The following is a 25,850-nucleotide window of genomic DNA, read 5'->3' as shown; positions in this document are numbered from 1 at the left end:
GTTTTCATCCATCATCGCTGTCTTTTCTGAACCTTTGTCATTTTGTACCTTTTTGAAAATGAATTGTTTGAACAGGTGTGGATAAATTGATTGGCTCTAAAATGTCGTGTGAAAGAGAACAAACGGCTTTATTTTATGATGGAATCGATATTTTTGTTACGTCTACTGAAAATCCTTGACCTTTGAACGAAAATCTCCGCTCATTTGGCCCAAGACGCAGCTGAACAAATATTTAATTAAATAAGGACGACTAAGTGAAAAGGATTATTTTCTCTACACCCTCACAGAAGACTAATTTTATTTTTTTAAAAATCCTTGTGTCAAAATATACTACATTTCATTCTAAAACCTTATTCCCATTGTTTTATTGAGAAATAATTCAGTAGTAATTAAAAATAAAGTAATTAAAAATATATAGTACCTGTTTGTTCAGATGCAATAGGAGAAATAAGATTTTCATTTTGGTTTTCATTAAAAAAATCACATACCAACGTCAGGCAGAATGACATTAAAATAGAACCATAAGTAAAGGGTAAGAATAAAATAAACATATATATTTATAAATTTATTATTTGTACAAAATTTATTCTTTAAATACCACCTAATTTCACAATGCTACGTTTGAGATACTTTTTATCATTAACAAAAAATAGGATAGACCTGAGCTGATAATGCAGGCTTTCTTTCGTCTCTCACTCTCTCTCTCTCTCTCTTTTTCTCTCTTTAATGGAATGTTCAAATGAAACAAAATCAAAAAGTAATAAATACTATTTACAAAATATTAGGAAGTTGTGCAGATTCTTTAATATCCCACCCGACCGGCCTCAAATCCTGTTGTCGCCCAAAGCTGTCTCCATGACGACGTGCCTCGCCTCATCCGCACTGCATCTGCAACATCATTGCTCGGTTATCATCGTCACTTTTTGAGCACGTACCACCGCCGCCGGCCAATTTGTCGACGGCGTCGGTACAAAAAACAGAACAATGTGGCAATAAATTCATAGTGAACGTGTCATCATGACTGAAAGAGGTAAAATTCAAAAAAAATTTCTTGCCGAAAATATAAAGGTTTGCTAGAAAAAAAAAAACATTAGTAAAAACAAACTAAGCTATTTTGGGGTTGTTCGTTTTATACTAATATATCACACTTTGTTTCTGTAGCCTATTAAACTACCATAATTATTACGGTAAATTATATAAAATTATAACTTTAATAAGTTAAATACAAATTTTTTTTGAAATTCCTGGAATGCTATTATGTGCGAAATGAATATGAGATATTTAGACCGGAACGTGACATGCAGCGAATAAGCATTTCGCAGGACAGCAGGAAGGAAATAACGAATTAAACCAAAAGCTCAAAATTATACTTTCACTAAATGAACTATACATGTATTTGTGAGTTTTATATTAATTGATCATATCATAGATCTATGTTGAAACTTTTAGAAGAACCTATTATTTAATATGATATTGTTTCAGGATCTTTAAAAAAAACACACATTTTTTAATTAATTAATTTATTTACACCTGCGCCAAAAGGTTGCGCTAAAGTTGATATCACTTTGTATAAGTACGACAAAATTTAAATAAATTACTCCCTGACACTTAGAAAGATGTGAGGACAGTGACGCTTCAATCGTCGGGACATGGTAATCATTTGTGTTATTTCTTATATCTGTTTTTGGCTATTTCAAAGACTTATTGGATACTAATTTACCTTTGGACATTGGATACATAGAAAGAGAATGGAGCATGGAGGAAAGTTCGGAGTAATTTGCGTTTGTTTTATCCAGGAGAGTTTTAAATAGTCATAAGAGTTTGTTCTTATCATTTCAGAGATGTGTGTAGGTTCGTAGATTCATTTTTCCTAGGCCAGGAGTTTTATTAGCTGGTAGGATAGGGGCATTGCAGCATATAGAAAATGTGTTTATCCTTCGTAGGTCGATCGTGACATGTTCACAGTATTACACCTTACAGTACGCTTACTGTCATTATTGTTGAGATGAAAAATGGCAAAAGGAGGGAAAACTCATAAGGTGGGGTTGAGATGGGGAGTTGATGTCCGAGTGGATCGAGGTCACGATAGCTCAGGTGGTAGAGGAGCGGCGTATCTAGCCGAAGGTCGTGGGTTCGAATCCCGCTCGTGCCATTAACTTTTTTTCATCTCAACTAAAAACCTTAATTAATTGTCATGTATTAATTGGTCAAGCGGACCACGAAAATAGTGAATTAGTTACAATTAAGTAAGGTTTTTAGTTGAGATGAAAAAGAGTCAAGGGCACGAGCGGGATTCGAACCCACGATCTTCAGCTAGATGCGCCGCTGCTCTACCACTTGAGCTATCGTAACCTCGATCCACTCGGACATCAACTTCCTATCTCAAGCCCACCTTATGAGTTTTCCCTCCTTTTTGCCATTCAATTCAAATTATTTTGATTCTCGGCGATAAATGAAATGGCCACGGAGAGCTTTAGTGAAATTCACTAGTTTCGTGGTCCGTTTGAACAATTAATAACATTCAATTAATTAAGGTTTTAAGTTGAGATAAACTGAAGTTGAGGGGATCGAAGTCACGATAGTCCGCTTGACAAATTAATATATTACAATTAATTAAGGTTTGAAAAATGATAGCTCAAGTGGTAGAGCAGCGGCGTATCAAGCCGAAGTTCGTGGGTTCGAATCCCGCTCGTGGCATTGACTTTTTTATCTCGACTAAAAACCTTAATTAATTGTTGTGAATAGTGTGGTCTGATGCATACTAATCTCAAAGGTGAATTTTTTATATTTTTGTCTGTTATTGCAAAAACCAGCAACCTTACATTCCACTTAACCTTTCCTTCTGTACTCTAATATTTACTCAGTAGCCTCCTCTTTGCTCACTTTACGACCCCTCAAATGTTACACGTGACTTTATCCGAAATATGTAGTATTTAAATATTAGAGAAGGCGTTTGTTAAATAGCGTTAAACCAACGAACTTTTTTTTTCTATTTGTAAGGATCGAAGTCACGATAGCTCAATTGGTAGAGCAGCGGCGTATCACACATAATCTAAAATCCACGAGCTACATTCCCATAAGTGATCTTTTGACGTTTTGTTCACGAATTTACCTCGCGTACTGCCGGTTTTGAGTTATTATAAAGAAATTCGTATGACATCAGGAAAAATCACACCTGGCTGATCGCGCAGGTAAAGAAATCGCTGAGGGGGAAAAAAGCAATCATCATTCGTTGAACCCTTGCGTCATCCCCCGGGGGTGATAAACTCTTATCCATCTGTAGGCCGTCTCCGACGGCTGTAAGCGTCCCCAAAGGACGGCAAATATGAAATCTCCCGTTTATTCTGTCACTTCCAACTCGTCAAACCCACTTTCCCACCGCGGGGAAACAGTTTTTCACAAGGTTCTCGCAATACAGGCCGGCTTTATGATTTTTGCCGCCTGTAATATGTCCAATTCGGGCTTTTTGCCCGCTTTTTCTAAAACAACAAGAGGTCCCAGAAAAAAGTGACTGTTTTCGTTCTTTTGTGTCCATGACGTCCTGGACTTATTATTCTTGGATAAAAAGTACAAAAGGCAAAAAGGCCCAGATATTTATTTGGATATTTCTTTATTCGATAAAATTGTTAATAAGAGTGTTTCAGTTTTTTAAATTACAAAACCTGGTTATTTGATTAAAAATGCATTCAACCAATCAACAGTAATGAAATAATATTATTTTAATTTCACTTTATCACACTAGCCAATTTCAGCTGCAATGGGGAATAATAATTTATTATTTACTACACTGACAGGCAAAAAATTCAACCCACTTGTAATATAACTTGATTTGTACATGCTTTTATATATTAATCATAGTTTAACGTTTTTTAACGTTTAATAATTGAAGTCTTTGCCTAAGAAAGTTAAAAAAATGTAAATTGCTACGGAAAATGAAAAAAAAATTAAAAACGGACATATAAAATTTGTTTTAAATTTTTAATTATCATTTCAATATCGGGTATATCCTCCTTTTGCCATAATTGCATCTCGAGGACGCCTCGGCATACTTTCGACCAGTCTGGAAATGTCTCTTTGCTGGAGGTTAGCCCATTTTTCACGAAGAGTCCTCTCAAGATTGTGGAGTGTATCAGGAAGTGGTGGACGTGCTCTAATTTGTCTTTTGAGGTTATCCCATAAATGTTCGATGGGGTTCAAGTCTGGAGAATGGGCTGGTCAGGCTAAGAACCTGATGTTATGCTGTTGAAAGTACGTTTGTACTATGCGAGAGACGTGCGGGCGGGCATTAGGATTGTCGCTGATTTCATTTAGGCAAAGCGCGATGTTGCAAAATTTCATCCACATAGCGAGTGGCCGTCAAAGACTCTCCACCAATGACGACCAACTGCGACTCTCCATTGAAAATCCCGCCCACAGCATCACTGAGCTATGTTGAAAAGGTCGGCTCTGGTCTGGGAAAAATTACGGCTTCGTACCTTTCATTTCGCCTTCTCCACACTCTTTCACGCCCATCTGGAGATCGTAGAGCAAATCTTCACTCATCGTAAAAATTACAGCCGACCAATCGTCCAAAGACTGTGTTCTGGTCAATTCTGGTCCTCTTACAGGGCAAAAAGCCATTTTTTGGGCACAAAAAACCAACCAAACTAAATCTACAATTTTCATTAATAAACAATGAAACCAAACCGGAAATCTGCCTAGCAACCAACGAACTAAATTTGTAAGTCTAAAATTAGCGATAAGAAACTAAGCTAAAATCTTCATTAACAACAAACGAAACCTGAAACAACAAACTGAAAACTGCCCTAACAACCAAGAAAACTACAGTTAAAATCTGTCATAGCAGAAAATGAATAATTCTAAAATTTGTCAATGAACTATACCTAAAATATGCCTAATCAGCAAGAAAACAAAGCTTAAAATTTACCCTAAAAGCCAGCGAAAATAAGCCTAAAATTTGCACAGTAACCATGAAAATCAAGCTTTATATGCCATGACAACCAAATGAGGCCAGTAGAAGGATACATGAAATCATACACCAGACTGAATATGATCAGGCTTATGTGAACTTTAATCATAGAGAATCTTTTATAGATATTTATTTATCATCTTATTCAGAAAAATAATATAATAAATTAATAGACAATATTTCATTTTCAAAATTCAGCGGCATGGAAAATCTAATGGCGTATAGACTGGGTTCGATTCAACGATTTACAACAAAATCGGAAAAACGAGAAAGAAAAGTATTGGAAAAAAAAGTGGGTTAGCCCGAGGTTTTCGAATCCAAACTCGTCCAACCGCATGAATCATACAGCTGAATATATTAATTTGTGACAACAGAAATTTTGGTGTTTCTCTAAAAACCAGCAGCTCTTCTTGACGGAAATTATTCAACGAGGGAAGTCTCTTCGGGCCTTGTCCCAAATCGTATCTAAATCACCAAACTCCCCAGAGTCCTGTCGCAAACCTCTTTCTCCGCTTAATTACTTAATATCAGTTGAGTGCTTCGACATGGAATCTCGATGTTTTAGTCGTCTTGGGCGATATCGTCGAGGAAAAAAGCCAATCGCACAAACTGGGTGAGGGATTAAATTGGGAGGAAAAGCGACATGTATTAATTATGTTGCGACATGTATTGTCATGTATTATAGTTGCGTTTAGGATACAACGAGGTTACATTTTGTGTAAATTATTATTGCCAATTTGTTTAAAACCATTTGAGGGAACTTTTAATTTTATTCCAACGGTATAACTTTTATTACATCTTACATCCGGTAAACAGTGCCGGTAAGTTCTGCAAGACTTTTGATCGTTAATCATGCTTTAAGTAGGTAATGTGTATGCACATAAAGCAGCAAAGTTTAGCCACGGCGACACCAAACGTCGCCATAGATATAAAAAGAACGACTGCAAATGCAGTAAAAAATTAATAGAGGCTCATTGCACCGAAATAAATACATCAACATTATACAAAGTAATCGCTTCTTAGTCTTCGGAGGCTAGGTATAGAAGAGAAAAGGTCATATCAGGTTACGCATAGGTCACACTAGGATCACAATGAGCATCTCCCAACCTAGGAGATTCAGGTGTCCTTCGCCAACGCACCTGATCCAATACCCTTGTTTATAGCTGTATCTTAGTTATTTATGTTAATATGTTATTTATTAGAACGAACATATTTATCGGTGAGAATGGAAACCAGACTCGTCCATCCACGAGAATATTGATACTAAGGCATGGATGAAAGGGTAGGTGTCGAATGGTTGTAATTATTAGCTTGAATGAAAATGATGAGAAAAACAGTTTACTGAGTGAAAATGTTGTTTACTTGTTTGGAAAGAAAGACCTCCGAGGAATACCGAGGACTGTGAGGGAATGTGAATGAAGTTTATTATGTATGATTATAATTTATAAGACAATTAATTAAGGTTTTTTGTTGAGATAAAAAGTCAATGGCACGAGCGGGATTCGAACCCAAGATCATCGGCTAGATACGCCGCTCCTCTACCACTTGAGCTATCGTGACTTCGATCCTCTCGGACACTAACTTCCAATCTCAACTCCACATTTGAATTTTCCCTCCTTTTTGCCATTTTTCACAAATTTGAAATATGGGTTCGAATCCCGCTCGTGCCATTGACTTTTTTATCTCAACAAAAAACCTTAATTAATTGAAATATATTAATTGGTCAAGCGGACCACGAAATTAGTGAATTTAATGATTTAAAATGAAGTATATCTTCACTAAAGCTCTCCGTGGCCATTTCATTTGTCGTCGAGAATCCAATCCGATTACACGACATTTGAAAAATGGCAAAAAGGAGGGAAAATTCAAATGTGGGGTTGAGATTGGAAGTTAGTGTCCGAGAGGATCGAAGTCACGATAGCTCAAGTGGTAGAGGAGCGGCGTATCTAGCCGAAGGTCGTGGGTTCGAATCCCGCTCGTGCCATTGACTTTTTTATCTCAACTAAAAACCTTAATTAATTGTAATATATTAATTGGTCAAGCGGACCACGAAATTAGTGAATTTAATACTTTATAAGTATGAATGGAGGGGCTTCTTATCTATTCTCTCCGAGGAATATCAAATAATCTGGGCAAATTTACATAAAATTTGGTGTGTGTAAATGTAATTTTTGGCGTAACTAAAGGAGGCTTTTCCTCCAATCTCTCCGAAGAAAATCGAGTATTATGGAGGCAGTTTTGCGTATGAATGTAATCTATTAGTGTGAACGCAGGGGCTTCTATCTGTATTAACCGGAGAAGTATTGAGTATGCTGGGGCAGTATGCTAACTTGTTTTATAAATATACATTTTCTTTATATATACGTATGTGAAGTATTTTCTGTTTATTATATGTATATTTGTTATCCATAAGACCCTTAGGTAGAGATAGGATGGCAATAGGATAAGAAACCGAGTCATTCGGTCATCGTAACTTTACAAAACCTAATTGACGTGAATATAACTTGGTTGTGGCCAAAAAAAAGAAAAAAAATATTTATATGTACTGACTGCGGTGTATTGCATATATATATAAAAGGAGAGCTACTAGGAGAGCTATTTAGTATTCATAATTTTATTAAATTATTCCTATAGGTACCTTTCTATATTGATCTATATAATTTGAAATTAAAACAAATTAAGACTTAATCGGACAGGGTGAAAATAGGTAGTAAAAAAAACCACAAGGGGCCACTTTTTATTTTATGGATGAAAGGCTTTATTCTCAATCGTTTACTTTTTATACCTAATGGTCATAAATTACACCGCCATTGCGATCCGGTCTCCAGTAAAAAACACTATCGGGTAATCAACGTTGACGATGAAAGTCAATGCTCACAAAAAAAGCGGCCGATCTGCTTTCTCCTTCTGATATTATCGATACATGAGACATGAGGCGTCAGTGGATGGAAGGGAAAAAAATTAGGGCGTAATTAAAAAAGAAATGCCCTTTTAACACTCTAGAACGCCTAGCGGTACCCTGTTACCACTTATATTTACGGCCCAGTAGCTTTTACTTCAGCTTAAATGCATAGTTTCAGAGGAAACTGGGACAAAGTAATCGGATTGACATTCTTTTAACATATTGAGTTCCCTGTAATATTAAAAATAAATTGACATTAGAAGGTAAATACAAAGCTATATACATACATGTCAGTAATATTGACCCAAAGTATATTATCCTTAAATAAAACTATCGCCATGACAGTAAATAGGTATAAATTCAAAAGTATAAAATTTTTTTTTAAATCTGTAAAATAATTTTAATAATAAGAAAGGGCAAAACAAACTTGAGAAATTGTGAGGAGGACTTGGAAATATATACCACTCGATGATTAAGCCTTATGTACCAAGTTGGCTTATTGGTATTTTATTCGGTCTACTTAAGTCTTCTGTTCCAGTTTTTACGTCGATCATTTTTGTTTAAAGACCCTAATTTCTGTTTAATTTCGATTTCCTTTGAATGTTGAACACTTTGCTGCCTATCTCATTTTAATAAAACTTTCTAACTAATTTCACTATTTTTCGTGGTCCGCTTGACCAATTAATATCATACAATTGATTAGGGTTTTTTAAGTTGAGATTAAAAAAATGGCGAAAAGGAGGGCAAATTCAAAAGGTGCGGTTGAGATGAGAAGTTAGTGCCCGAGGGGATCGAAATCACAATAGCTCAAGGTGGAGAGTAGCGGCGTATCAAGCCGAAGGTCGTGGGTTCAAATCCCGCTCGTGACATTGACTTTTTTATCTCAATTTAAAAAAAACCATAATTTATTTCTAGCTAATGTCAGAATGTTTCAGTTGGTAATAATATTTTTTTAAATGAATCCGTTGTATGATTTAGTTTTTTAAAAGTTACGAGGTTGATTCAACTAGTTACACAATGACAGTTATGATTGTGTGCTTAATTGTAGTTATTGTTAACTACTTTTATATTTACTAAAAATGTAAATTTTATTATATTTCAAATTTATTTAGAAATCGTGAGATGCGGTCTGGTGTGATGTAGGTTTCAGAAAAACATTTTCTTTATCGTGCCAACGTTTCGATCTTTATTGAGGTCATCTTCAGGTCTCAAAGTGTTTGTCTTCTCTCGACACGACACGCAAGAATGGCACAATTACACAGAAGACAAACACTTTGAGCCCTGAAGATGATCTCAATAAAGATGGAAACGTTGGCACGATAAAGAAAATGTTTTTCTGAAACCTACATCACACCAGACCGCATCTCACGATTTCTAAATAAATATCGATTAACGGTCACTAATCACCATATATTTCAAATATTTAATAAATTTGTCGCATTTGACTAGTTTTAGTAAATACACTGTATTAAAAAAATAATTATTGGATTTTAACAAGGATTAAGTACTAGGAATGACCAATGACTGTACGTGTAAATATATTGCGATTCATTTTAAAGATTATATCACTTGATTAGTTAATTCTGATTATTTTATTTGAAGTTACAAATTTGATCGTGTCGTCGAAAATGCCTTGCAGGGTGGATGGTAGTAGATACACTTTGTAGGTTTTGAATTTTATAAGTTTAATGTGTCTTAATTTTTAAAATTCCGTATGTTTATGTGAGAAATGACGTTCGAGGTATTCTTTTTTATGCACTAAGAGAAGATATACGCTCTATGAAAATGAGTCTCTTCCTCTCCAGAGATCACTGTTATAAATGTTTTAATTTTTGAGAAGGGCTGCTTTTTTTCCTGGTGTACTCTGCCGCTTTCTCTGTGAATTTATCAAGCAAGAAGTACAAATTATTCCTAAGAGTCCATCTGGCTCAGATTGAGAGGTCGAAGTGGATTCGCCCTGATACGCAGCCTTCTTTGTCCTAAGAAGGCAAATAATTCTTTATGCCAATTCCAAACAGTGCTGATTTATTGCACACTGAGAGTAAATTATGTTTTTCCACCACCCCGACTGTCAGCAGACTGTTTCCGTCATAACGCGAGGGTAAAAATCCGTAACCTTTATTCAAATTATGTTTTGTTTGATTCCGCGATTTATTTCCCTTATTTTTTGCTTTGCGACTTGACTCCTGAGTCAATTTGTCCCTGGTACAAATCGGTATAAACGGTATTGTTGAACCCGAATACATTCCACAATGAGATACGTCGATTTAATCTGGAATCCGTCTTGTTTGAATAGAATCAGATATATATTATTTATGTATTCAGAAAGAGTATCTTTTCCAACACAGCTTCTCGGTTTTATACTTCGTCTCACGTATCACAATCGATACGTACTTTCTCTTCCAAATATGTTTGCATTCTTTTCGCAGCACGTGAGATCTTATAGATAACATTTTTGAACCGAGATAAACCGCGAAGGCGGCCGATAGTAGGGAATCTACGAGCCGTTCGCCCTTTATTGCAGCCGACGGCATTTAGGGTTTTTCGATAAATAATTACTGTCGTAAAGCGGTATGGAATTTACTACCTCGAAATATATTGTTTCCACTTCAGCTCCTCTTTGCGAACATATGGGTGGTCTAGTTTCCTTGGAGCATCACGTATGTGTCAAATCGATGCCTTTGGGAAATAAATACTTTCTTACCCTTCCCCAAGTCCCAACACCTCTGATCCGCCGAAGTTCGTTTTTTACATTTTTTTCTTATTTCACAGAATTGTTTAACAAAATAGAAATAATCTGAAACATAGTCTTTTCGATAATAAAACATCCTAAATCTTTAATTACACTCGAAATTTAATACTTTTTTACAATAATATTTATTTGTATCATGTATATGTATTATACACATAACAAATATTGATCTTAACATAAAATCCCGAACAAAACGCAGCGACTTGCGGTCGACGCAACTTGAACGCGATGCGACAGCAACGCAACTTCGGCTCTACCTAAACGTGAGGGTATCCATACGAATTTTTTCAGTCTATTTGTGTTTTGCCAGAAGAGTTCTCACCATATAAATGGTTTTTTAAAGGGATATAATGAGTAGTTCAAGTGATGAGGAGGACATTGTCATGTACTACTGGCACTCTCAAACGAAAAGGAGACAAAAAAAAAGAATGGGTTCATCCGTACTGAGTAAGCCGCGGAAGAAAAAAATTGAATGTAATTTATAAATAAACGAATATTAAGTATTATTTATTCTTTCCATGTGAGGACTTGGTAGAGATAAAAAGTCAGTGTCACGACGGGATTCGAACCCACGACCTTCGGCTAAATACGCCGCTACTCTACCAGTTGAGCTATCGTGACTTTGATCCTCTCGGACACCAACTCTCCATCTCAACCTACAACCGTTCGAACCTTCCCTCTTTTGGCCATTTTTTTTTAATCTCAACCAAGACCTTACATGGAAAGAATAATTAATTGAAAGATGTAACTTGGTCAGTTTACAATTAAAACGTAAATGAATAAAGTATTATCTTTTTTACTTTTTTGTTCATTCATAAGTTTCTAATATTTTTAACTATATCATTTAACATGCAGAAGGTTGAATAATTTTTAAAACTCATTAAAAAAAACCTTATTCCACGCATTCGCCGTTGTGTCCTTTCTGGAATAAGCAGGCAGGATGTAATTGTACAAATCAGGATGTTTTTGCACAAATTTTATGTTCGACGACTCCATCGGATACTAACCCGAAACAACTGGCTCGATTTTTGCAGTGCAGTGCAGGTCGCACGAGTCGAATCCGAGGTGCGCCGCAACCAAGTCGAGAACGGATCGAAATGGTGTCGAACTGCGAGTGGTTGCCTACCTAATTGCATAGGAATTAAAGTTTTGACAAAAGTTGCGTCGCAGTTGCCTGCGTAACACTACGGCCATACTCACCCGGAAGACACGTGTCAAGCAGGCCAATATGCTCGGGTTATTGTGTTAAGGTAAGGTCTCGGGGCCATCGTCGTTTGAGATGACGTGGAGGGTTCTTGGAACGGTAAGTACAGGCAGCTTGAACAATATGGTTAGGATGGGTTGAAAGACTTAAGTGAAATGTGAGGAAGCAGTACTGGATCAATTCTTTGACGAAGGAATCGTTAAGGTCATCGTTGATAGAATGATGTTTGGAGAATTCTTCTATGACGTTTGGTTGGATTGCTTGCACTCGTTGGAGTAAGATGGCTTGGTGGTATCCCACAGCTCCAGTATGTCCAAATAGGTCGAAATAATATTTTGTAGAGAGTTAGTTTGTTCTTTACCGCCATGTCTGATTTCCGTCGTATAAAACTACTTAGTTGTCCAACTCGTGTATTTACTTTTTTCGCTTGAGTCTTATATGAGAATTCCACGTCAGTGTACTAAGTATTTCATCTATGGAGTGTCGGTAGTTCTTTATTCTTAACGTGGAGGCAAGGATGTTTTTTGTCGTGAATATAATTTGGATGTATTTGTACTCGTTCAGTTTCAGTTTCTACGATGAAATTAGAGGGGCTTAGGGTAGGATTGGAGTTAGAAGATAAAAGTGCAATATAGTCAACGTAAATTGTAAGGATTGTGGTGGGATGTATCGGCAAGTCGAGTAAATGGCACGGGACCAAGAATGTACCCATGTGGTACGCCGGCCTGGATCGATCTGATATCCCAAACTCGTTGCATCTCATTCTAAAGAAGCGGTCGGTTAGATAGGATTTTTGGATTTGGTAATAAGGAGAGGGTGCTTTAAAGAGAACTTCCGGGATTTTCCTTGTCAAAAGCTAAGGACGTATATAAGAATGCACCCGAGAAGTACTATATTCTCTAAAGCAGAGAAAATAGAGTCAACAACCCTGAAACATTGAATCGAGGACGGAAACCAACTTGATGTGAAGGAAGTGGAAAAGATCAGCATAGATCGCTCTCTATTATATAGTAATTAAGCAGATATGTAATTACTAAAAACAGCTACATAACTAAAAATTATGTTGCTACTAAATGCGTTTAAAAAAATAGTTATCCTCCACTTCAACTCGTATTGTTGTTTTTTTGTTTTTGTTTTTTCATTTAAAATATAAATAATTATAATAGTTAATTTTTTAATTAAAAAATTAGGCAATTTGTTACGCTACCAAATTAAATGTAAGATATTTTGAGTGTAATTGAAAATTTTCACCATTTCTAACAAACATAAAAAATGTGATAGTCAATCAACCTGAAACTAAAACATTAAACATTTTGAATAATTAAAAATAAATAATGATAAATATAATATAATCCAAATATGCCGCACTAATTTAGAATTGTTAGGAACTGTACATATATCTGTATTAAAATATTTCTAAATATCCTTCATTTTCGAAATGTATAAATTTAAATTTGAAAACTTACTAACCGGCTATTGATTTGTCTGGTACAGTAGTTCAGAATTTTTAGTCGGTTTAAAAAAATAAACCTTGTTCTAAGACATTAGTATAAAAGATTAGAAGACTCAGAGCAATTAACGAGAAACCGTTATCGTCACGTATTACGATGGTCGGCTTGAAGTTCCGTTAGTGCTAGTTGTCATGTGGTTCACAATCGTTTAATTATAACTGAGGTTAAATGTCATGCAAGCATAAAAAGAAAAAACAGTAATTAATCATTGGATTAGGTGAAAATAATTGCCACGGCGATTCATGATGTTGTACGGAAATAATACATAGAGTAGATTGAGTTTGGCTAGAATCTAGGGGGCAGAATCTATGTGGACGACCATTGCGAGAAAAGCAAACTGCCAAGCTGAACTGATCATTAATATTTCAATTGTTACCCTACTTGGCTCGTTAATACATTAACCGGTACCGTGTGGAATCAATAAAGAAGTTGTGATAACCAAAGTACTCAAAAGGTCTTCCGGAAAAATGTCTTTAATAATATAGGCTCAAGAATATTCAAGATGAATAAAATTGATGATAATTACACATCCAATACATTTTACTAAAGCTAGGTTTGTCACAAGGAATACTTTATCGAACAGACAATAAAATTTTTGTATACGTTTTGTTTTCCTATTGGAGGTGTTAGTATTGAGATCGTTTCGTGTCTATCATCGCTGTTTTCGTCTGTCAAAGACGTTTCGACTAGTCATGATCAATAGTACGTATGAATTAAATTCTTGCATTTAACTATTATCTTTTAGGTTGTTAGGGTCAGGTCGGATTAGGTTAGGGACGGGAGAGTTTAGGTTAGGCGAGGCTAAAGTAAAAGTTGTGGTTAAGGTTAGTTTATATATATATATATATATATATATATATATATATATATATATAAAGTGGTAGAGTAGCGGTGTATCAAGCCGAAGGTCGTGAGTTCGAATCCCGTTCGTGACACTGACTTTTTTATCTCAACTTAACACCTTAATTAATTGAATCGTATATATATATATATATATATATATATATAATATTAATGTGTGCTGATTAGTGACCGTTAGTCGATGATTATTCGGAAATCGTGAGATGCAGTCTGGTGTGACGTAGGTTTCAGAAAAACATTTTCTTTATCGTGCCAACGTTTCAATCTTTATTGAGATCATCTTCAGGGCCTGGGATTTACAAACATAGTTTACATTTAACAAATACATTTAGGATGGTGAAAAAGTGAATTTCTACAATGCAAAAAAAAATTTTTTTTTATATTCACTCAAAGTGTTTGTTTTCTGCGTAATTGTGCCATTCTTGCATTTCGAGTTGAGAGTGCCAGTGAGATATTGCTGTTTTTTGTTTATACACGTTGGATTTTAAAGAGGTGGGGAAGGAAGTCGGTGTAGAAAAGACATTTTTGTATAACGTTGGTAATAGTACGGCTAGAATATCCTTTCAGGATTATATAGGCGGGGATAAGTAGGAATAGGAAAGCTAAATTGTTGAAAAATTAGACTATGTAAAAATGTTTGATGTGTGGAAAGTGATAATTATAATTCTTTTAACCAATAATGTGTAGATATAAATTGATACTTTTCTCAAAGTGTACGGACAAACTAATTCTACTTGGATTTGCAGTTTGAATGCAAATGAAATTACTTAAAAACAAGTGTGTTTTTTTACTTTAAGTTTATGATTGACGGTAATAACTATGTTGTAATTTAAATTTCATCTTTGAATAACGTATAGCTAGAAAACACTGGCCAAGTACACCACAAGCAAAATAGTATTGTTCATTGGCCATTTGAAATTCAACAAACATATTTCTAATGTGCAAGATGATAGTTTAAGAACATCAGGTTTTATCATTAAAAAATGTGCAAATTTCGACTTTATTAAATCTAAGCTGGAAATTTAATCGTGCGGTTTAGTCACCTAATTACCATAAACGTATTCATAAACTTGAAGTTGTACAAAAAATGGTTCTCCTTTAAACAGCTCTTAAAATAAAATTAAATAGAGATCCCCATGATTACTCTGCTATCCTCGAGGAATTGGACTGTTAACGCTAACTAATGGAAGGAGCACCTTTTGGAAATCATAAATTCAAATGTTCCTAGGAATTATAATAATGCAGACACATTTTATCCAAATCTGGCTTCTACAAACTATCTGAAACATAATCCTTGCAGTCCCTTAATGTCAGGCGATAACAAATTAGAATTTGATTGGTTCCACGAAAGTTTAAATAAACTAAAAGATGTAATTAAAAGTAAGGTTTCATATCTCAAAATGTCTCTGTAAATCTGTAATATAGATTAATATAATATTAAGATTACTTTATTGAAACACATATGTAGCAATTTTTTCATCTTGTACTAATAACTGTGAGTTTATTCCTGTAAATAAAATAAATCAACTATTCTATTATCCTAACATATTTATTAAACCGTGGATGATTCAAATGTTTATTCTGATCCGTATTTGTTAACTAACAAAAGTGAATACGAATGGAAATTGTTTTTTCAACTCGTTTCCTTCCGTCCTAAATAACGAAGCAACTGAAGGGATTTTTTTTTTAAGAATGGAAAACAATGAGTTTTTCCGTAACGACAACCTGGGAAGTGAAAATGTGCTTGGTATTTGTAGCGTACCAAAATAAACAAAGAGGCAATGTCAATCCTGAACAAATTTTCCAATTGACCTGCAACTCCTTAAAATAATATTTTCTTAAACAATATTGTAACAACATATTATAAATATCTATCCATACTATTTTAGAAATATTGAAAAATCAACCTGATTTTTTAAAATATAAATAATAAATATTCTTAGTACACAAAATGTAACTATCACAATTATAAAATGAAATTATTGACAACTTCTTCGATATGGCCAAATTGTCAGAACTACTTCCATTTGTATTGATTAAGCAAGTCAATTCCTCCATAAAGCCTCATCCATAAATTTCCAACTAGAATGCAAATCGGCTTCATTAAAATCCTGCATAGAGTTGATCAACAACTGTAACAGGCGATCCAGCTAATTACAATATGGGTATCATGAAGTTGACATTGGACTTTCAAGTGAGAATGTACAATAATATTTACTTTCACTAATTTCGTGGTCCGTTTGACCAATTAATATATTAAAATTAATTAAGGTTTGAAAAATGGTAAAAAGGAGGGAAAATTCAAAAGGTGGGGTTGAGATGGGAAGTTAGTGTCCGAGTGGATCGAGGTCACGATAGCTCAAGTGGTAGAGCAGCGGCGTATCAAGCCGAAGGTCGTGAGTTCGAATCCCGCTCGTGCCATTGACTTTTTTTATCTCAACTAAAAACCTTAATTAATTGAAATAATATTTACTTTTTGCTTCCTTTATGAGTTCAAAATAAAAAAGGAATCGTTCATCAATTAAAGCTTATGTACAGGTATGAGCACGAGTCAGGTTTTTATCAACACCCTGCCCCGCACTGTTTGCGAAAAATAATTTTTACCGTCCTTACAAGCTTTTTTTTTTTTAATATTTATATGAAAAGATTTAACTGCAATGTTATTTTAAATCGCAATCTTTGGAGACCGACTCAGTCCTAACATTGCCGAGGACCGGAACAGTTTTGAATTTGGAAAATTCTTTCAGCCCTTGGCTATGTTAGGACTAAGTCGGCCATCAAGGAAATTTGAGATCGCCTGAAAATCTTTATTTGGAATTGTAATATCGTACAAAGGAAAGTGACACAAGGCGAAAAATGAAAATTACAAAAACTTAAGTTTAGGTGGGGTGAGGTTAGATCAGGTCGGGTTAGAGACGGGCTGGGTCAGGTATAGACTAGGGTTGGGATCCGGTTTGTACTTAGGCAGATTGGATGAGAGTTAATTACATTATTCGGAAGTCGTATATCATCATATTATACAAAACACATATAACATAAAAACATTCATCACATTCCACACATCAAACATTTTACGTAGTCTAATTTTTCAATAATTTAGCGTCCCTTTTCGTACTTATCCCTGTCTATAAAATCCTGAAAGGATAATCTGGTCGAACCATTACCAACGTTTCTTCCCATCGTCGACACTTTTCACCTCAAAGAAGCCGACTCCTTATACAAAAATGTCTTTCTATATCGACTTCCTTTCCCCCCCTTCAAAATCCAACGTATATAAACATAAAACAGCAAAATCTCACTGGCACTCTCGACACGACACGCAAGAATGGCACACTTACGCAGAAAACAAACACTTTGAGTGAGTAGAAATACTTTGATTGAATATAAAAAAATATATTTTGCATTGTATAAATTCACTTTTTTCCACATCCTACGTGTATTTGTTAAATGTAAACAATGTTTGTAAATCCCAAGCCCTGAAGATGATCTCAATAAAGATCGAAACGTTGGCACGATAAAGAAAATGTTTTTCTGCAACCTACATCACACCAGACCGAATCTCACGATTTTCGAATAATCATCGACTAACGGTCACTAATCACCACACATTAGAACTGTTGTTATATTTATTAGGGTTACATTTTAAGATTTGTTATAAGTATGAACAATTTGTCAAAAGTGCTATTTTAGTAATTGTTACATATTGACGAGTTGCTATAGATTACCTTTTTGGAATTGTAATATCGTACATAGGAAAGTGAAACAAGGCGAAAAATGATAAAAACCGGATTATTTAGTTTTTAAATTTAATTTATTTTAAGTATTCGTGTGTAGGATGGTACAGTGCTACAGGAAAAATGACACTACTGTAAGTAGACTTAGCTGCTAGCAGCACTAATTGTTACTTTTGAATTAGTGGGATCGTACTGTCACCATTCACGAAAAGTGGCATCTCTTAGTTTTGTGTCAAGCTTTAAAGCATCGTTATGAGTATTTATCAGGAAAAGTGACACATTTCGAGTTATGTCAATTATTTTCTTGTTTGGTGAAAGATTTTATGCTGTACATGAGGTCACATTTTTACATCATGAAAAAACAATTCTTAAATCAATTGTGCATTGTATAATCAATGTTTTTCGTAATGTGAAATTAATATAGGTCCTGATGATGACGTTAAAATAGATCGAAAGTTGAGAGTAACAACTGAATTTGCTGTTTTTTTCAAGACCAAACGTTGATTTACAAGGTTCGTGAATTATTATAGTTTCATTGATTTTATTTTAATAACAATTTAGCTTTCCTTATCCCTGTCTATATAATCCTGAAAGGATAATCTGGTCGAACCATTACCAACGTTTTTTCCCATCGTCGGCACTTTTCACCTCAAAGAAGCCGACTCCTTATACAAAAATGTCTTTCTATACCGACTTCCTTCCCCTTCAAAATCCAACGTATATAAACATAAAACAGCAATATCTCACTGGCACTCTCAACACGACACGCAAGAATGGCACAATTACTCAGAAAACAAACACTTTGAGTGATTAGCAATACTTTGATTGAATATAAAAAAATAAAAAAAGAATAAAAAACAAATATTTTTTGCATTGTATAAATTCACTTTTTTCCACATTCTACATGTCTTTTTAAATTTAAACAATGTTTGTAAATACCAGAAGATGATTTCAAGAAAGATCGAAACGTTGGCACGATAAAGAAATTTTTTTCTGAAACCTACGTCACACCAGACTGCATTTCACGATTTTCGAATAATCATCGACTAACGGTCACTAATCACCACACGTTAATTACATTAGGCAATAATGCCATAAACCTTATGGAGAATCTTTTTTGACTGTTTTTATTGCACCGAGGTCTATGTTGATCTGAGGAAGAGATAAGTAAGAGTAAGTAAGAGTTAAGTAAGAGCCCTGTTCCCACATCACACCAGGCCCATTTTTATTCATTGTAACCCTCCCCGACCAGAAAAAAAACGGACCGCGTATAATACGTTCTTCAGCTAATATGCAAAGTTCATAAGGTCATTAAAAAAATAATAATACAAAAAATAATTGAAAAGTTTACTTAAGCATTACAAGCTGTTTTATGTTTGTGTATAATGCTTTTAAATTGGTGGAGGTGTGAAAAACAGCAATTACAGACCGGGTGGAAATTGTTTTTTATTTTTTTTTATTTCGCGGTCACGGTTTCATTTGATGGGATGAAAAGCGCTTTTAAGCGGTCACCAGCGTGACAAAAGAGGTAAACCGCTAACGGTGCCGATGAAAATCCCAGGACTGTACTAAAAATGCAGCAGCGGAGTGCCCGGTTCATAACGGCAGTCGTTCCTAAGGGGTAAAAGAGAGAGAATCCGTGGGAGCGAAAGAGAGGATGGAAACAGTGTATGACGGCGGCCCAGATGTCTCGTCCAACAGTCCGGTTAAACGGCTCGGAAAACCTTGGACGATTTCTTCGACATGTCTCACAATTTTGGCCTCGTCGGATTTTATGCAGGATGGTACGTTATGCGCCAGTTGTTCCGGACCCTCCACTGAGATGACGACCCCTTTTACATCCGGATGGACAATTTTTTTCTAATTTCAGCATGCAACTTGTTACAATTCTGTATCTCTATTGACTGACATAAAAAGTATAAAAGGTATAAAATTAATTAAACTGACAGGACTCGTTTCATACTTCGGCAGGACACCCCTAATTGATATAACTGAGCTCAAGCGCGGCAGGGAATATTTAAGTCCGATTTTGGATAAAATTCTTTCGGTAGTTTTCCTGTAATAAAGTATTCGATTGTTACCGTTGAGAATAAGAGGGCCAAAATGATCGATAACGTCCAAATTACAGGCTAATAACCCTGCAAACCACGTGGAGAAATCGCAGTGTATTTTATGTAAAATTTCTTGCTGGATCGGTAGTGCATAAATAACATAATAATAATAGAGTAGTGTGTGGTGATTAGTGACCGTTAATCGATAATTATTCAAAAATCATGCGATGCGGTCTGGTGTGATGTAGGTTTCAGAAAAACTTTTTCTTTATCTTGCCAACGTTTCGATCTTTATTGAGATCATCTTCAGGGCCTGGGATTTAAAAACATTGTTTACATTTAACAAATACAGGGCCTGGGATTTACAAACATGGAATATTGAATTTTTAAAAAAATATATTTTTTTATTTTGTTTTTAATTCAATATTCAAAGTTTGTAAATCCCAGGCCCTGAAGATGATCTCAATAAAGATCGAAACGTTGGCAAGATAAAGAAAATGTTTTTCTGAAACCTACATCACACCAGACCGCATCTCACGATTTCTGAATAATTAATAAAAGAGTAGTTTGAGGGACGATCGCAGAATATTCCTCGTCGACCTAAATTAGATAACTGATTTATGTGTGCTGTATAATTTTTTTTCTTATTGCTTTTCTTGTTAATTAGCCCCTTTTTTCTTTAAATATCTGCCATTTTCAACAGTTATTCTATTTATCGAAATATTATTTTTTAGAGCAAAATATTGTCTAGTGTAACAAGTGCTTAACATGTAACAATGTCCAGGAAGAGGGGTCAAACCACTTTGTTCATATTAATTTCAATTCTAATTCCACGATCTATGCCGTGATTCGAACCAAGAACCGCTAGCGTGTAAAATAGTAGTCATTCAGACTAACCACTCGGCCACCGTATTTACGCCATTATAAATTCATTAACTTATTAATTAAGGTCGGGTTTTCTTTGATTACACGAAATAATTTATATGTATAAATTTCACTTTCAAACGTATAGCAACTTAAATGTAGTACTTCGTTAGCTATATTTCTACACCTGCCCATTCTTGGGTTTATCGAATCTATTATTAGTATTAATAGTGTCACTTAGACTGCATCTTTTGCGGTCGTATATAGCAACTATCTTTTTACTTTCTAGTTTTATTGGAATTTGACCGGATTTCACCTGTAAAGCCTAGTTTGGCACTGTTCCGTGTGCTTTTCCATAAATTAAAACGATGCTATTGCGTACTTTGTACAATGTACAATTGAGTCGTTAGAATGCTACTCCGTGGTACCGGAATGGTACCGAATACAAAATTGCTCCAAGAGCGACAAAATTGAATAACCCGAAGCAGTTTTGAACTTTATGCCCCATTTTATTCTAGCTATAACGTTGGACTTTATAGTCCTTCTCACCATCCAGACCGAACTACCGCATTCCGGCGTGGTGACGCTGTACTGTAATGTGTGCACACACCACAGACCCTCTCTCTCACACACTCACGCGCACATGCGCGCGCGCCCACACACACACACACACACATACGTACATACATACATACATACATATATATATATATATATATATATATATATAGGAGTGTATGTACTTGCATTTATCTATAACCCGTGTCCCGTGAATAGACGTCAACAGTTCAGGAAGTTATCCTAAGTGTTAAATCGGACTAAAAAGTCCCTATTATCTATGGTCTGATTTGATTCTAAATTGTATAAGATATATTTCACTTTTTTGTGTAACTTCAACCTTTTACAACTGCATTTCAAATGTCCCCGTACCCCATGAAATATTAATCCTACTGTAAATTCGATTACATTATGGAAAAAGCATTGAAAATCCTAGAAGTACATTTTTTATTGGACCCTTAAGCAAACAAAATACATAATAATTTAGAGTTCAAAAGTTCTTAAAGCTAACAGAAAGGCTGCCGCATAATAATCACATTACTTATTTTTTAAGGGTCAAATTTACCAATGTAAAATTAACGTTCGAATTGCAATAATACAAAATTTTGAGAAGTAATTTTTTTTGTATCCAAAAAGTCGAACTTTAATTTTTCGTTGGTGATTCTGGGCTTTGAGAAATTAAGTAGAAATGTTTAATGCTCATTAGTAAGTGCAATTTTTTGGGAAGCGCCATATTTGCAATATTCATAGAGCCAAGGAACTCTTACTTAAATTTTAGACCAAAACTTTGTAATCTCGTAAAAGTTATCTTCTAGGTGATTTTGTGTGCTACTTGTTTAAGGTTGCAATAAAATTATGAAACTCAAAGGATTTTCAGTGTTATTTCTGGCGGTATAATGAAATTTACAGTGGAATTAAAATTTTATGAGATACGGTGGCCTTTATGGAATAAAGTTGTCAAAAGGTTGAAGTAACCTGAAAAGAGGAATATTTCCAATAGAATTGAGAATCTGGCTCATGAGAATAGAGGCGTTTTAATCCAATTTGACATGTACGATGACCTCCTGAAGTATTGACGTCGGTTCATGGGACATCCTGTACATTTTCCAACGTTGGCTTATCTTGATTGATGACATATAATAAGTGGTTCCTCTTTTGGTAAGGTTTCTCCAGATCGTCTAATCTTGGGTTTTTTAATATATTTTCCTATTAATATTTCCTCTTATACTGCGCTTTTTTAGATCGTATGTAGCCACTCACAATTCCTATCTATTGAAATTTGTCGGGATGGTAGATTTAAATCCTCGCTTCAACCGTTCCGAAGGCTTTTCCACACTTTAATAGTTCTTTTCCAGTAGAAGGACCTGCCCATTCTTAATTAGCCCTTCCACACGTGGTGAAAAGGCTCTGCAACCCATGTACACACGTGCGTACATAAACATATTGTGGCCTAATCTAAGTTTGGTCGGGTTAAGAGTATTAGATATTTCAGTGAGGAAATAACATTCACGCTAATAAATACATTCACACTATTAAGCGTACTGACTACAGAGATCTTCTTTGCGAACTTTGGAGAATGACCAACTGGTTTATTTATTTTATTTTTATATTAAACAAAAATACAATAGCAATCTCAACGACAACAAAAAATAAAGGAAAGTAGTAAAAAGTATTTAATCTACCATTTCTTGAAAGCTACATTGAAATTTTTGTTTCAAATAACATCCTACAAGTTATGTAAGTTCGCAATTTAGATTGTTTCATTTTTATTTATAAAAAAATCATATGGTTCATCCCTGTGTTAATGCTACAAGAAGAATGATTCACGATGTCGGCTTAACTCATATAAATAATTTATCTTCATTTGATTTTTATTCCACCAGCCATCATATCCCAAAGATTTGGAAAAACGCACGGGTGTTCTTTACAAGCTAGGTATATTTTTCATTCTATTTACTTTCCTGGTGAAGATCATTTTAATATACAAAAAAAGTAAGAATGTTATAAATTAATTATTTTTTTATGTAGGGTCTTGATTGACATGAAAAAATTAGTGCCACTAGCGGGTTTTGAACCCACGACTTTCGGCTCAATACGCCGCTGCACAAAATCACTTGAACGTGGGTTAGAGTAGCGGCGTATTGAACCGAAGGTCGTGGGTTCTAATCCCATTCGTGAAACTTACTTTTTCATTTCAATTAAAACCTTAGATAAAAAGAAAAATTAATTGAAATAATTAATTTGTTAATTATGGCCGCTAAACGTATATGGATTACTGTTATAAATTTTATTCAATTGTTCTGTTATGCAATTAGAGAAAACCCCTTTCATTTAGGTTGTTTCTCGTACAACGTTTTGTAATGTTTAAACTGTTGTCTGTTAATTTTATGTTCGATAAAAGGCTGAAAAATGCATTGCAAGAACAGTTATGTTGTTCAGTACCGTGGTGAGATTTATCGGGAACATTGACACAAACTGTGCGTTGACAATGTCACGTTTGAAATATTAACAGCTTGCGGAGTAGTTAATTCGATTAGAACAGGGATCGGATTGAATCGTAAATCACTTGGGATTTAATCAGGCTTTTCTCCTCCTAAGCTAATGATTCCCTGATTCCAGGCCACTTGGCCGCGGCCCAAAGCGGAGCTGGGTTTTAAATTGTAAAACTATCGAAGGTTTTATTGATGAAAGGGAGGAAAGCCAGAAGAACGGGTATCACTTTCTAAAGAAAATCCTTTCAACAGTCACATTTCCAAAGAATTATTGGGTTGTCCGGAAAATAATGCAGGATTTTGGTATTAAACAAAAAAAAAAGAAACTAGTTACTTTAAAGCAATGTTCTTTAATCAAAATATATTAATTCCGTCTGAGTAGAATTCAGAATTTTTAGAATTGATAAAGTCAATAAATGCATTTTCCAGTTCCGTTTGATTTTTGAATATTATGTGTTGTAAGTAGTGGTCCAGGTGTCTAAAAAAATGGTAGTCAGTAGGCGAGAGGTCCGGAGAGTAGGGTGGGTGAGGCAAAGTTTCATAGCCAAGCTCCAATAATTTTTGTGACGTTACACGTGACACATGTGGTCGAGCGTTGTCATGCAACAAAATGGGCCCTTTCCGATTGACCAAAGAGGGCTTCATTACTGCCAATTTCTGATGCATGGTATTAATTTGGTTACAGTATGATTCAGCATTGATGGTTTCGCCAGGATTTAAGAAGCTGTAGTGTATTAAACCAAATGAAGCCCACCATACCGTAACCATTACCTTTTTTTGATGAGTTGGGGGCTTTGGAGCTTCTCCTTTGTCGAGCCACTGTCCAGAACGTCTAGTGTTATCGTAGAGAATCCACTTTTCGTCACATGTAACAATTCTGGCCAGAAATGGGTCATTTTTGTTTCGACAAAGAAGTGATGCACAAACATCAAAGCGCTGATTTTTTGGCGATCGTTTAATGAGTGTGGAACCCAATTTTCGAGTTTTTTCACTTTTCCAATCGCCTTGAGGTGGTCAGCGACGGTCGTTTTACTGACTTTGAGTTGCTCTGCAAGTTCTCGAACAGTTGTTTTGGGGTTTTCTTCCACCACTGATCGCAGAACATCATCATTAAGAGAGGAAGGCCTTCCACGACCTTCTTCATCTTCAAGGCTGAAATCTCCCTCCCGAAATTTTTTAAACCACCTTTGCACAGTGCACTCATTAACACAACCCTCGCCCCAGACTTGGTTAATGTTTCTAGCCGTTTGGGCTCCGCTTCGGCCGAGTTTAAACTCGTAAAAGAAAATCGTACGAAATTCTCGCTTTGACATTATAAGGATGACTGAATTATTTCCAAGTAGCGGAATGCTACAGAGGTAAACAAACAATATCATTTGGAAGAGGATTAATAAGTGTTGACATTCATACAAATGAGTAATCCTGTAAACGTAAACAGAATATTTTATATAGATTTTTTTTAATGAAAACTTAAAATCCTGCATTATTTTCCGGACAACCCAATACTTTTACGAGGATTTTATCGACTTTTAAACTGCTACATCATGCCGTGAGAGTTTTCTGTATTCATGAACCACTGGTTTATAAAAATGTTTTAAAAAAAACACAGTTTTCGTTGATACATGGTTTTATTTTATTTATGCTCATTTATGACCCAGTGTTAATAAAAGTTAAAAATTGATTAAGGAATGAGTTTACATTTTGGTGAGCATTTCTAATGAGCTGGATTCATTGGTATCCTGATTTAGGATTTCTTCATTTAAAAGTTGTCTTACTATAAGTCTCTCGATGTATTCTGGTATGTCTCGCGTTCGTCTTTTATTATCTTGTAAATGTGTGGTTTATCTGGTCACTTGTAAGTTGGGTAGAAGACAAACTAAGAGAAATACATCAACTTTGATTAAATAGGCAAAACCATTGAGAATAGAATTCCTGTAAAGACATCAGTGCAG

General features: G+C 35.1%; 1 protein-coding gene across 1 annotated transcript in view; it reads right to left on the bottom strand.

Annotated features, from left to right (window-relative positions):
- Nucleotides 1-552: 552 nt before the first annotated feature.
- LOC106666137 overlaps nt 553-25,850 on the bottom strand; it is a 104,102-nt gene continuing 78,804 nt past the window's right edge. The window contains exon 3 of the mRNA XM_014393073.2: nt 553-888. Within this exon, the coding sequence (XP_014248559.1) occupies nt 825-888 (64 nt within the window). The 3' untranslated portion in view covers nt 553-824. The remainder of the gene's footprint in view (nt 889-25,850) is intronic.

This window comes from Cimex lectularius, unplaced genomic scaffold (assembly GCF_000648675.2).
Source record: "Cimex lectularius strain Harlan isolate CLEC.00 unplaced genomic scaffold, Clec_2.1 scaffold162, whole genome shotgun sequence".
NCBI lineage: Eukaryota > Metazoa > Arthropoda > Insecta > Hemiptera > Cimicidae > Cimex > Cimex lectularius.
Note: the sequence above shows the minus strand (reverse complement) of the source record. Positions and strands in the feature narration are given on the sequence as shown.